This window comes from Seriola aureovittata, chromosome 11 (genome assembly GCF_021018895.1).
Source record: "Seriola aureovittata isolate HTS-2021-v1 ecotype China chromosome 11, ASM2101889v1, whole genome shotgun sequence".
NCBI classification, from domain to species: Eukaryota; Metazoa; Chordata; class Actinopteri; order Carangiformes; family Carangidae; genus Seriola; species Seriola aureovittata.
The window spans coordinates 20,135,120-20,149,193 of record NC_079374.1 but is presented as its reverse complement, the minus strand read 5'-3'; the positions used below and the strand labels follow the sequence as shown (position 1 = coordinate 20,149,193).

Sequence of the window (14,074 nt, the reverse complement as noted above, 5' to 3'; positions counted from 1 at the left end):
TTGCTCTTGCATTGCAGTTTTATTAATCTGTGTGTGTGTGGCCAGATTTTGTAAGAAATGGACATTGATGGTTGCAGGTGGCAAACTCTGGTGGGCAGATGAGGATTCGGCCCAGCTAGGAACGGTTACCAAGAGAGACGGACGGAACCCGGTGATCTTGAGAAACAAGACGAGCGGGGTGGTTCATATGAAGGTGTACGACAGAGAGGGTCAGAAAGGTAAGCAGGCTCACACATAACACGCAAACACACGGATAAAGACAAAGGAAGACGCACACTACCCACGTGCACATATGGTACCTTACTATTTACGTTTTGTTGGTTGTGTGTAACTTTTAGGAAGAAACCCGTGCCAGATAAACAATGGAGGATGCTCACAGCTCTGTTTTCCCACTTCTGAGAACACCCGTAGCTGCTCCTGCACTGTTGGCTACAACTTGCGTAGCGACCGCATGTCTTGCGAAGGCAAGTTTTCCAAATACTTGCTCTACAGCTACCAATATGTTTCCATTAACATTTGACTTACTATGACTATTCTAAGTTTGAAAGAATGCATTCCTATTTCAGTGTATGTGATGAATCTCTGCATAGGTCAAAAGCATTCATAATTTTGCATGCTTTGGTACTTTTGTTTAGGTTGTAATTGGTCATTTGTCATTCTTTAGGTGTTGACTCATTTCTGATGTATTCCATCCATGAGGGAATCCGTGGAATTGCTCTTGACCCAAATGACAACAGTGAAGCCCTAATGCCCATCACAGGGACACTATTTGCTGTGGGAGTTGATTTTCATGCAGGTATGATACCATGCAGCCAGACAGATGGAGGGGTTTTCACTGTTTTATCAGTGTTTGATATTGAGTTTAAGACAGCACATACATATCCCAGAGACCAACTGAAGCTCAAAGAGTTATTATGTCCGATATATGGTTAAATGTACACACTCCATGTTGTTCCTTGTATTGTTGTTTAGAAATGTGAAGTTAATTTGCAGGCATAGGAATTGCTTTTGTGTATGGTTTACTTGCAAAACAAAGCAGGTTGATCAAAAAACAACAGTTTGGAGGATGGATGGTATAATTCATTTTTTCAAATGTTTATTTTACAGATGAGATTATGTAAACGTGGCAATTCTAATCCAGTAATATTTTAAATGTCTATTTATAAGAAAGGCTTTAATGGCTCACACTTTCACTAAGCAGTTTGGTTAAAAGGCTATGTACCTATCTTGACCTCTACAGTATATCAGATTGAAGCCTTGTAATTTTAGATTATGATTTAATTTAATAATACAATGTACAAATCTTTTATGAAACACCAATAATAATGGTAAAAGAATTTTACAGTGAGTAGCAACGCCATCGCTTAACTACATGATGAGGTTCAAGGCTCGTGTTGGCACATTCCCCCCTGAAGTGTGTGAGACATGGAACCCTTGAAGGCAAGCTGCTTTGTTCTGGGCTTTAAAATGTCAAGTGGAGAGAAAATTGATGACACAGTTGCCACTCTCTTGCCCATTTTCTAGTCATACTTTACTGTACACAATCAAGCAGGAAGTTATGAACTATAGTATGGGACCTAACAGTATGACATAATCTAATTTTCATGTACAGAAAATACAGGTGTTTTATGTAGCCAGTGTTGGGGCTAACTACAAACCTTTTCCTTCATTTCCAATCCTAAAACAATAAAGGGGAGTCAAGGTCTTTCTTATACTGGGTACTAACCTTGTGAATAATGGTTTGTGGGCTTGTGGAGTGCAGTGTAGATGAATGAGTAATAAGTTCACATTATAGAGGAACCTCAGCATGAATAAGATTAAACTATTTCCTCACAAGCCTCTGAAACAATCCTTATACAAAGCAATTCCCAAGATATTGTATCAAATGAAGGTAACCTAACATGCATTGGAAAGCATGAAGCCAATAGCTTGTGCTGTCATTTGTAACATCCCTTCTTATGATAAAAATGATAGATTTATTACACCAACAAATGCTATGAATATACTATGGGCTGGCAGTGTTCCATATATGTAATAGGTTGCCACTGATGGCATGATAACAAATGCTGTATAAAGGAAACTGCATATGTACAACTGAAGCAAATTACATGTACACATGTGTTTATATACTAAGGATATGCAGCAATTATTTTTAGAAAAACAGAGGAGCAAAGCTGTGTTGGGATAATTCCACATGTATGCTGTGAGTTTCCTATGTAGGTTCACAAAAAATGAGGTTAGGAAATGTAAATTTATATAAAGGTCGCTGCAACCGATTTAATATTCCCACCGGCTGACTGTGCCAGAGGCAGAGATCAGCAGCCGTCCCATCATTTGACAGGAACTAATATCCACAGAATATTATCTATTGAAGGGAGAAAACGATACCAGAGCACTGTTCACAACAAAGTCTCTGGATTATATGGACATTGTTTGCACTGGAACATTGTTTTTTACTTTTTCAGATGTTGCTTTTCAATGCATTGACCACCACAAATCAAATACTATTGAAATGCCATCTCAACAACAGGGCACACTTCCTCATCAGGTCAAAATTTGCCAATCTATCAAATATTTACTGTACTTCTGTTGCAGAAACTACAAAGAGCTGCCTGCTAATCCTCATCTATACTTTGTATGCCTCCACGCTGGCAACAGCCAGGGCCAGTGGCATTATTTTTTGGGGCTGTCTGTCCATCGGACTGCCCGTCCATCCATCCGTCCGTCCCATTCTCGTGAAAATGATATCTCAGCGCTTCCTTTGGGAAAATTCCTTCAAATTTGATGCAAGCATTCACTTTGAGACAAAGATGAACAAATTAGTCTTTGGTGGTCAAAGGTCTAGGTCACTCTGACTTCACAAAACATGTTTTTGGCCATAACTCATGAGTTCATACAATAATTATGACACAATTTAACACAAATGTCTAATGGGCTAAAATGATGAAGGCATGAGAATTAATATCCAAATGGTCAAAGGTCAACTTCACTGTGCCATAATGATGTTCTGCAAAAACACATTTCTCATCTGCAAGGACACTTATAAATAATTAATGACAGAAATTTACAGTAGTCACTATAAATTAGTCACAAGGGGTGTAAATGGCCAGTGTAATTACATACAGTACACACACACACACACACACACACATATATATATATATATATATTACAGATAAAGTCAGAGTTCAGGAGAACAAAAGCAGGTTGGGTCACTCACAGGTTTCTGTGTTCTGAGTTTGTCATCCAATAACTATCGAGAGCCCGGAATATGAGCGACTTCAAAGGTCGACAGCAAACTTGATGTGTAACCACGACTTTTGGAAAGAGAAAATAAGCCGAATCCAAGCCAAATTTAGACATTGCCAAAGTATAGAACAAGATTGCCAATCGTCCTTTCCTTTGTTACTTTGTGCAGGTGAACATGCAAATACATTACTAAGCCCATCCAAAAGAAGCAGCGGACAGCACACGCATAGCATTTGCATGTCATTACAGATGCCAGGCTGCCAGAGCAGAACAGATGAAAGCCCTGGAGCTTTATTCTGTCATAGGTGAGCTACATGTTAAGTGTGTCAAGGCAGCAGGAACAAGAAAGTACAAATAAACATACAACGCCCCCTAAACTCCTAATAACCTGTACAGAACCAAACTGACAGGCATGCACAGAGATACACTGGAGGACTTGGAAGTCTGCACCATTAATGAATTATGTACTATTTCAAATGCTTATGTAATAGGGCTGTAAAATCAGAAAGGGCCTATAAGAGTTTTACCAACACCATGTTTTGCATGAAGCAATATACTACCCTGTAAAATTTGGCCGACAATAACCTTTCCTGTTCATGCACTACGAGTCAACAAAGAGCTGTGGCTGAACTGTGTGGGTATTTTCGCCATCATGCTTTATAGACCTACACAACATTTGGTGAAATGGGCCGAGCTGCTGTAAAATGTGGTTTTATGAGCTGCTTTGTTTGATGGTATAAATACTTTTGTGGCATCATCCCATGTATCCCATTTTCTCTTGTCATTAACTGTATTGCGTATTTTGCAGGAAATGACACCGTGTACTGGACAGACATGGGCTTGAACAGAATCTCTCGCTCCAAACGTGATCAGACCTGGAGGGAAGACATCATTACTACCGGGATTAGCCGGGTGGAAGGGATTGCTGTTGACTGGATCGCTGGTTAGTATCGTGATTCCCTGGACCTGCAGTCTAATACTGCAGGCCATCAAGTTGGTATTGTCTGTTGAAAATTCTCAATTTATGTGCACAGACTTTAGTTACAGTATTAAGTTAAAAAAAACGAAACAAAACTAAGCCTTAGGAACAAAAGCGGGTACCTTTGTTGACACTCTAAAATCATTCACAGTGTAAATATGTGAGCAAAAATTTGTTGTTATATACAGTATGTTAATGATGGGATCTTTTTTTGTATCTTGTGCCCTTTAGAATATATAAACCTCTGCTTACTATTTCTTCTTTCTACACAGGAAACCTGTATTGGACAGATCATGGTTTCAACCTAATAGAAATTTCCCGTCTGAATGGTGCGTACCGATCAGTGGTCATATCTGAAGGACTTGATCAGCCCAGGGCCATTGCCGTACATCCACAGAAGGGGTAGGAAATGTCTTGTTTTCAAGCTTTTGTGAAAATATCCGCACTTTTAGTCCGTATTTTTCTTAATTAATGTTCAAACTATTTTGTTTTCATTTACAAATTTCAAAATTGACTACTGTCTTACTGACATAATGCAGTCTATTATTGAACTGTTAAATATCTTGCCTCAGTCCACAAGTTTCCCCAGTCCCAGGTCACCCTGTTGACCAAACCAAATTTAAAGAAATACTACAAAAAGTAAAATATTAATTCTTTAATGTCTATTAGGCAACTAAACTGGCAGTATCTTAATTACATTTTTTTCAAGTACACACTGTGTTTGTGTGTTGCTATGCTGGCCAGGTATCTTTTTTGGACTGAGTGGGGCCAGAACCCGTGCATTGGCCGCTCCCGCCTTGATGGTTCGGACCAGGTTACCTTGGTCAACTCAGGCATCATGTGGCCCAACGGAATTTCCATAGATTATGAGGTGCAGTTGCACACAGTTGCACAAACACTCTCATCAACCTCTTGCACCTCCACTCCGTTCTTACACACTGTGCCTCCTATGTCATACAGTCTTACTCTTTTGTGGCTGAAATATGACTATGTCTAACTGGTTTCAGTGTGTGATATGTTTTTTAAAATTATCCTTCAGGAAAATACATTATACTGGTGCGATGCTCGCACAGATAAGATCGAGAGGATCAACCTTGAGACAGGTGAGGGCCGGGAGATTGTACTGTCGGTGGCCAACGTAGACCTGTTCTCAGTGGCTGTGTTTGGACCTTATATCTACTGGTCTGACAGGTAATTTATTATTTTCTTAAATGTACACATATGCATTGGCGTGCAAAGCCTGCAATACTAACCTGACATTAACCCCTCCCTTTACAGGTCTCATGAAAATATTAAGAATAGCAGTTCCTTATAACAAGGGTCACCACCATAGTGAATACTCCAGACACAGTTCAGGGTTATCAGCAAGAGAAGATTCTTCTTAAACCATGTGTAAAATCACACATTGTTAAATTCAATTACACCTTATTTCCTTTCATGAAGTCAGTCACTTAATGCATATTTGTACACTCCTGTGGTTCTTTGGAACAGTGTTGTGGGCTCTCTGAAGCACCAACAGACTAAGACAGGTTTTACAGTATTAGTAAAGAAATGGTTGGTAAGTAGTTAATCACATGTCTCTTCTGTTTGTTTTGATTGTTTTTAACCTTTCTTGCATGACTTGACAATCAATCATCTCATTCCCTCCCCTTTATAACGAGGACGACATTGGAAAGAAGCTATTAGCTTTATTGTGCTTTTATCTTCAGCAGCTTGAATTGTGTGTCAGGACTGGCTGATTGCAGTCTTGGATTTTGCTTTACTTTTGTCAAATGAAATTATTTGTCATCATGTCGATCTAACTTTGTCATTACCCTGCCGCAGTGAAAAGTCAATACAATATGCTTTCTTCTCTGAAAATTAAATCACTTATTTTGCCCCCTTCATCTCTTCTGGTGTTGTTCAGGGCCCACTCCAATGGTTCAATCCGCCGTGGCTTCAAGACTGACACCAGTGAGGCTGTAACCATGAGGAGTGGTCTAGGGGTTAATTTAAAGGATGTGACAGTCTTCAATAGAGGCAGAGAAAAAGGTAGACGTTTCATTTTTACAGTCTTATTAATTTACATGATGACAATTTTCACCTCTGCAATCTTATTTTTACTTTTGCGGTCATGACTTTAATTCGTTTTTATAGGCTTTTATAAAAAGCACTTCAAACTCCACCTGTAATTTTCTTTTATGTATAGTCACATACAATTTAAACATGATTGCACAGAGGCAGAAACTGAGACTAAACAGTAACTGAACATGTGTTGGGTTTTGAAGGCACCAACCCCTGTGCCAGGAGTAATGGAGGCTGCCAGCAGCTCTGCTTTCACCTGGGCAGTGGTCGCCGGACCTGCTCCTGCGCCCATGGCCGCTTGGCAGAGGATGGCTTCGCCTGTGAGCGCTATGAAGGTTATTTACTCTACTCTGAGAGGACTATACTGAAAAGCATCCATCTCTCAGATGAGAACGACCTTAATTCACCTGTCCAGCCTTTTGAAAATCCTACATTTTTCAAGAATGTCATAGCGCTGGCCTTTGACTATAGTCAGAAGACAGCTGGAACCAACCGCATCTTTTTCAGTGACGTCCATTTTGGAAATATCCAGATGATTAATGATGACTGGACAGGAAGATCTATTATCGCAGAAAGTAAGTGAATGTTATACTCCCACACTGTTTTTCCATTATGTGAATGTTAGCATACACTTGCACTCATACAATCATATACCCTTGTTAAGCCAATTTCAAGAGCTTCACATTTGCTACAGTATTAATGGTGATATAGTGGTAATTGTACCCTGTTTGGCCTGAGTTTGTTTCAGCTGTGTTTTCAGTCATGTGTCTCACGTGCATTTCAATGAAAAAGATGCGCTTCAGTTGTAATCCATGCAGCTGTCTAAACGGCTATGTAATTGCTCACTTTTTACTTGCACTTTAAGTACATAACTGCTACCCGAAGCGTATTTTTATGCTACAAGTCTGATTTCCTCTGACTTATGTGTAACTGCATTGATTGTGTATTGGGATGTATGTGAGATGAGTGCCGCCAACATGCTTCTAGTGCACAGTGGCACTGAGGCTGAGCAGCTCCACTGTAGACACTGATCCAATCCTGCAGCTGCTGCTGTTGTGCTTCTGACATGCTGCTTCTGCTACACAAACATTGTTACCTAGCTGTTGTTTTTACTGCAGTCTCAATTATAGGACAACCTCTTTCAGACTATAACATTGACATAGCATCATTGGCATTTATGTTTTCCACTCTTCCTTTCTTTTCTGTCATTACTCCTTTGAAAACTTACCACTTATCATTAAATGCTATAGTGTAATACCTATGTTTAAAAGTGTTACTGTCACAGACTGTATGATGGGTCCAGTCCCTCTCTATTTCTTCACTAAAGCTCAGTCAGTCCTGTCTTGATAAGCATGACTGAGTTCAGATGAACAGCAAAAGCCTCTGTTCTGCTCGGCTAGCACCCTCTGCCATTCTGTGAAGTTTCCACTGGGAGCAGAGCTCAGCACCTTCCCACCCCCTCCTCACACTGGGAGACTAGCAGTGTAACTGATCCACTCCCACCCATCCCCCCATGCCATCTCCCAAACCCTGCTGAGGGAGCTTTCAGCTTATTTATTTATTTTCTAGAACCATCTTTTGAACCATCTGTCAGGATTTGTAAGTGTCCTTCACACCTTAGCACTTGTGAAATGTAAAATCAGAGCGGTGTAAACAATTACAATTTTATCATCCTTGTTTTCAATTATCTTATTTGGTGTTGAGTGAAAGCAGCATGCCCTTGCAGTCCATACTACTTTTGATGGAATCAACACCTTTAGGCAGCATCTACCCTTGCACTGTATATAAAAGCAAGACTCTACTCCTTTTCTATAAAGGTTTCTGCCTGCATCTCGTCATTGAGGAAAGGTTAAGATGTTAATCATCCATATTTCCCTAATTAAACTCCTTGTCCCCCATTAATTACTCTCTCGCCCCGCCAACAATTTGTGAGAAACTCCAAGCTGCCAGACGGCTTTTATTGCAAACTATTAATTAGTGATTGGCTGACTCAGGTAGTGTCTTAAGTATTCTAGAGTATGGTTTATGGGTTTTTAGATAAGGGGATACAGCCAAATTGTGTTGCATTGGCCACATGTTCACCATTTAGACAAAATATGGGCTGCATGGACAGATGAAAGTGTGAAAATTCAAGTCACAGAAAAGAGGCTCACAATATTTGCCAAATGGTGGACCCAGATGTTTTGACAATACTAAACCATTATTAAATTTATTTTATTTTTTTCATTTTCTCGTTGAATTGAATGTTGGTAGTTTTATTGAACTGAAAGATGAAGTAAATTCTTTGGCCTTTCTAAGTGTGTACATCTTATGAAAGGTAATCTCTTGTTTTATCAAGCAATAAACAAACGTACTTGCGAACAGAAGAGTTACACATGAACAAACACACACACACGGATTCCGGTTCATGCAGGTAATCTTCCCAAAGCCTTAACAAACCGCATTTCCTATCTGGTTGACAAACTGTGATATCTGACAGTGTAGGGTCCAGTGGCTTTGTAGAGTGCAACTTTATTGAATTTTCATAAATTAGGAGTTTAATTTGTTCTTGTTTATACTGGTGTATTGGCCTTTTCTACTGCCTTTTGCATGCTGTCAATATTTTTTACTGCTCTGGGATGGTTTTTTTTGTTTGTTTTTTTTGCCAAAAACTACATTCGTTCTTTTCTCCCAGTCATAAGCTTCCACAAATATGCTACAGTTGTCCTTGGGGAAGTAGTCATATTCATGTATGAGTACATGGCAACTCAACAACACAGTATTACTGTTATTATATACTGTATACTGTATGTGTATATATTATTCTGACATTGCTTCTTCAGATTGATACTTGTGTAATATGGAAACATTGGAAGCCATATTCAGTAGGTCATTTATAAAACCACTGCAAAACAAATCTACAGTGAATGATAAAACATGAACATGGCCAGATTTTCTGTCTGTGATCATTGTCTCTCTCTGGAGGTTCTCTCCCTGTCAGTCACATTCTTGCACCAGCCTGGGAGCCTGCGGAGGCTTTTTCATATTCTGTCTTTAAGAAAATTGTTTCGCAGTGAAAACATTCAGGAACTGAGTGACTGTTGCATCAACAAATACCTTTCTGTCCAGTGTAGTGAGGCATGAAGTTATTTCCCTGTCAGTCACCAAGAAAACATAATCCCAATTCCAACACAATTGGAGTCTGCCATCTGTTACAGGCAAAGTCAGTATTTTTACCTAAATCTGCACCACAGTCAACTTATTTTTTACATTTGGGTAGCAAAACAGGTTATCAATAAACTACATGAACACTTGAATTTTAACTATATTATTCTTTATGTGTGTGCATTCCACATTTTTCATTTAAACAACTAATGATGAGATGCACATGGCTACAGCCATAATGTGTGATGTAGACTAATTTGGCAGATGTGTTTTCTACATTAAGGTGTTGCCAAGCACAGCTTTAAACATGAGTGTCCTTCTGACAGGTCTGTGCTTTCACTGAGCCATGCTTCTATGCAGTGGATGAATTCAATTACATGGCAGCAACTTGAGCATTGGTCTTATGTGTTTGTTCTTTTAGATGTGGGTTCAGTGGAGGGCCTCTCCTACCACCGGGCGTGGGACACTTTGTATTGGACCAGCTCCACTACCTCCACCATCACCAGGCAAACCGTGGACCAGAAACGAGTCGGTGCCTTTAGCAGGGAGGCTGTGGTCACACTTTCGGAGGAAGACCATCCACATGTCTTGGCTCTGGATGAGTGTCAAAAGTCAGTCAAACTCACTCACTTTTTCTCCACATTATTTTATCAGTTAATGCAAAAATGTCTGGACCTAAGTTTAGTCTTAGACACTGTGACTCCCAAAATTTTCATTTAGGTTGATATATATTCAGCTATACTCAGTTTTATTATCACCAAGGGCCATCATCGTCAAGCATATACCATACCCTATATAGCTTTTGATGCTCGTTATCTTGTTTAGCAGCAAAAGACTATTTAATGGTCCAGGAAAATATATAATAACATAACATAAAAGCATTATATGTTTATGTGTTTTCTCCCTCCCTATGATACAGGCTTGTATATACCTTTCTTACAACACTACTTCAATGCATTGCTCTGAGTTTCCCATCAAGTTGTTAAATAAGATGCACTTAATAAAGAAGGTCACTGCCAGAGTTTTAACTGGAAGAAAAAAAAAAAAAACTTGCATTACTGCTGTTTTAAAATCTGTGCACTGGCCTATGGGTTTTAGGACAGATTTTATGACCTTCGTACTTGTCTATTAATCTGTTCATTGACTATATTGTTGATATGCTGCCAGATGTGTCCAAGGTAGAGCTCTCAAATCCATGTGCTTTCTACACTGTAACAAACATGCAGGCAAATTGAGTCTTCCCTCTGAATCTTAGGGCAGAAACATCAATTGAGGCTTTTAATTTTTTTTTACCTTCTAATGGCATGTCGTTTTTGCTTTAAGGAATAAGATATGTATGTCATCTACGTATGTTAGTAAAAAAAAAAAAAAAAAAGTGTTATGTTCTTCAAAAAAATCATCAAAGTACATCAGTATTCCTGTTGCATCTGGTGCAGATTGTTACAGTGAGCATTCTACTGAAGAGTCAGTATCTCACTCCTGCTGTTGGACTAACTAAATTAATTTCTTGACCTCAGTCTATATCCTTGGTTGGCAATTTGGCACCATATCCATCCCACTCCAGAAACACTGTCTGATAATTAGAATTCAAACTCAAGTGATTAATTAGCAGTCCATGGTTGTGACTTCTGACCAGAATCCTTATTATCGCACTAGAGTGGACTTCCATGACTTCATTTCAGTAAGAAGTGAGAGGCCAGGAGCTGAAAAAAAGCTTAGCAATTTGAAAACACATCCAGCTCTTTTCTTCAGTGATTTGTTTACATAGCTGTGGATTTAAAACGTGTACCGCCCATATTGCAAAATCCATATAAAACAAGATATAAATCCTTTATTTACTCTGCTGCTATTATCTGTGTTTTATACTCTCCTAAGTCCGCACAGAGAAGAATATGAATGAATGACCTCTATCTCACAAGCTGTGATGCTAATCTGTTTTATCAAATTGAAACTGAGCTACACTTTGTCACTGATGAGCTCCTTCGGGGCATAGAGAGGGTAAGCTGATGACAGCCATGGAGGTTTTGGGAGCTATGGAAGGTTGTTGATAACTGACCTAATAGTAATGATAATAACAATAATAATAAAAAACTTCATTTGTATAGCACCTTTCATACAAAAGATGCAGCTCAAAGTACTTTACAACAAAGAAATTACATGCACAAGTGCTTCACATGAAAAGACATAAAATTTAAAAATCTAAAAAAAAAAAAAAAATTAAAACAGAGAAGAAATTATTATAAAATGATAACAGGAAAATGAGAATAAATAAAAAGGGAAAAATAGGTGAAGAATAGAATACACACAATGCATAAATTTAAGTAAGAAAAAATTTCTTTATGACAAAAACCTTTCTTTTTTGCCTCAGTGTACACCTCAGCTCTGAGGCATAAAGAACTACAGAACATCTTTTTTACTGAGGGATGCAAATGCACCACAGGTTTTGATTATACCGGGGTGAATCTCTTTCAGCTGCCCTAGAATATTTTCCCTATGGGTGCAATGTAACTGTGGGTTTTATCTGTGCCAGGCACAACCCGAAATTGCCCCAAATAACCACCCTCTTCGGTGGCGCTGCGGGGGGTGACACACACAGCACACTCTTTTTCTTACAATTCAAAGTGCAAAATTTCAGAGCTAGTTAAAGGCTAAGGTGAAGAGATAAGATATTAGCTCTCTTTTAAAAATACTAAGTGAGCTGGCTTCTCTGATATCTATAGTTAGCGTATTCCATAGTTTTGGGTTGTAATTGACAAAGGCTGCATCCCCGAGTTAGCAATGTAGCTTGGTCCTAACCAGTAGGGGTTTTGTATATAAGAATGAGGACCTTAAAGTCAATTCTAAATGTAACAGGAAGCCATTGTAGGGCAACTAAAACTGGACTAATGTGCTCTCTCCTCTGGGTTCTGGTTAATAGCCAAGCTACAGTTTTGAATGAGCTGAAGTCTCAGTGTTTCTTTTCAGAAGGCCAGTAAAAAGTGCATTACAGTAATCAAGTCAGCTTGAAATAAAGGGATGAATCAGTCATCTTGCTGATTTATAAATGGCCGTACCTTAGCTATGTTTCTAGGGTAAAAAGAATCGTGTGTTCGTCACCTTTCTGATGTGGGACTTGAAGCTTCGATCAGAGTCTAAGATAACAGAGACTTGTAACTTCAGATTTAACCCAGGGAGTTAATTTCCCCAGATTATTGAACAGCATTTCTCTGTTTGTTTTGGGGCCGACTGTTTCATTTTTTTTCTCATTTAATTTTCATTTATTTATTGCTAGAGGACACTATGTAACTATGGAAGTCCCCAGGTGGCAGCATGTACAGTGAGAATAACAATGGACCAAGGCAGCTTCCACAACCAACCCCCACAGCAGATGTCATGTTTCTCAGACACATTATCTCCAAGATTCAACAAACAGTCATAGAGAGAATGACCAACTTATCAAGACGATTGATCAGCATATCTGGTCTACCGTATCAAACGCTGTGCTTAGGTCTAAGAGAACATTATTTTAGTTAGAGCAGTTTCAGTGCTGCAGGTTTTTCTAAAGTCTGACTGAAATTCCTCCAGGATATTGTTTTATTCAAGAAAAGAGTTTATTTGCACTGAAACGATCTTTTCAAGTATCTTACTCATGAATGGAAGGCTGGATACCGGCCTATAGGTAAAGAACAAAGCATGACTGTGTAAACCTCCAGCCGTTTAATTCAGTAAAAAAAGACTTTCCTATTTATTAGCGCTTGTTTTGCCAGCGTGGGAGAGAGTTCTCTGCTTGACATATTAGTGTGGAGGCTCTTATAAAAAGGTCCACATATTTTGTAGTTGACATCTGCACATGAAGCTGAAGCCACTTGCTGTTGCTGAAAACAAAAAATAAAGAACAATACTGTATGTTTCTCACTACTAATTAAATGCTTGGTTTGGTTTGTCCATTACCCTTTTTAGCCTGATGTTTTGGACCAACTGGAATGAGCAGAGGCCGAGTATCATGAGATCCACGTTAGCAGGCAAGAACATGAGGATTATCATCAGTTCGGACATTCTGACACCCAATGGACTGACTATTGACCACAAAGCAGAGAAGCTCTACTTTTCAGATGGAAGCCTTGGGAAGATTGAGAGATGTGACTATGATGGTTCCAGCAGATATGTGAGTATGGAAATAATGGCCCCCAAGTAAAAGATATTACTTGTGGTTACTCAATCTAAAGCAATTTTTTAATTTATTTGACTATAAAATCATTGGTGTTGGACCATTATACAAGGTATAGACCCATCTTTTTAATTTCTACATAAAGCTCTTAATTTATGTACCTTTTGAAATTCCCATGAGTCAAGGAATGTTTTTATGAAAGAGACCCAGTGACTCACCGGATAGAATCTATTTTCCACTTCTGTTTCATTACAAAACATCTGAGAATCGAGGCACATATTCAGGGACAGAAAGTCAAATTGATCTGCCCTTTTCTCCTGAAATGAAACTGTTTTTCTGTCTCCCATTTAATCTGCCATCCCTATTGAGCTCCTGGAACATAATCCTTTATACAGCGAACAGGATATGAAACACCTCTTGATGTTCTTTCTGATATTTCATCTCTGGGGGTACAGATGGTTTCCTTAATCACAGAAGTCATTCCGTGGTAA

The 14,074-nt window shown here is 38.9% G+C and overlaps 1 protein-coding gene across 8 annotated transcripts in view; it reads left to right on the top strand.

Moving 5' to 3' along the window:
* Positions 1 to 14,074, top strand: part of lrp1bb (low density lipoprotein receptor-related protein 1Bb) — a 251,401-nt gene that overhangs the window by 168,650 nt on the left and 68,677 nt on the right. For all 8 annotated transcript variants that reach the window (XM_056389279.1, XM_056389275.1, XM_056389278.1 and 5 more), the window contains 11 exons: positions 78 to 218; positions 339 to 464; positions 665 to 796; positions 4,058 to 4,192; positions 4,501 to 4,630; positions 4,973 to 5,099; positions 5,268 to 5,419; positions 6,135 to 6,259; positions 6,496 to 6,867; positions 9,858 to 10,047; positions 13,376 to 13,580. In XM_056389279.1, the coding sequence (XP_056245254.1) occupies positions 78 to 218; positions 339 to 464; positions 665 to 796; positions 4,058 to 4,192; positions 4,501 to 4,630; positions 4,973 to 5,099; positions 5,268 to 5,419; positions 6,135 to 6,259; positions 6,496 to 6,867; positions 9,858 to 10,047; positions 13,376 to 13,580 (1,835 nt within the window). The remainder of the gene's footprint in view (positions 1 to 77; positions 219 to 338; positions 465 to 664; positions 797 to 4,057; positions 4,193 to 4,500; positions 4,631 to 4,972; positions 5,100 to 5,267; positions 5,420 to 6,134; positions 6,260 to 6,495; positions 6,868 to 9,857; positions 10,048 to 13,375; positions 13,581 to 14,074) is intronic.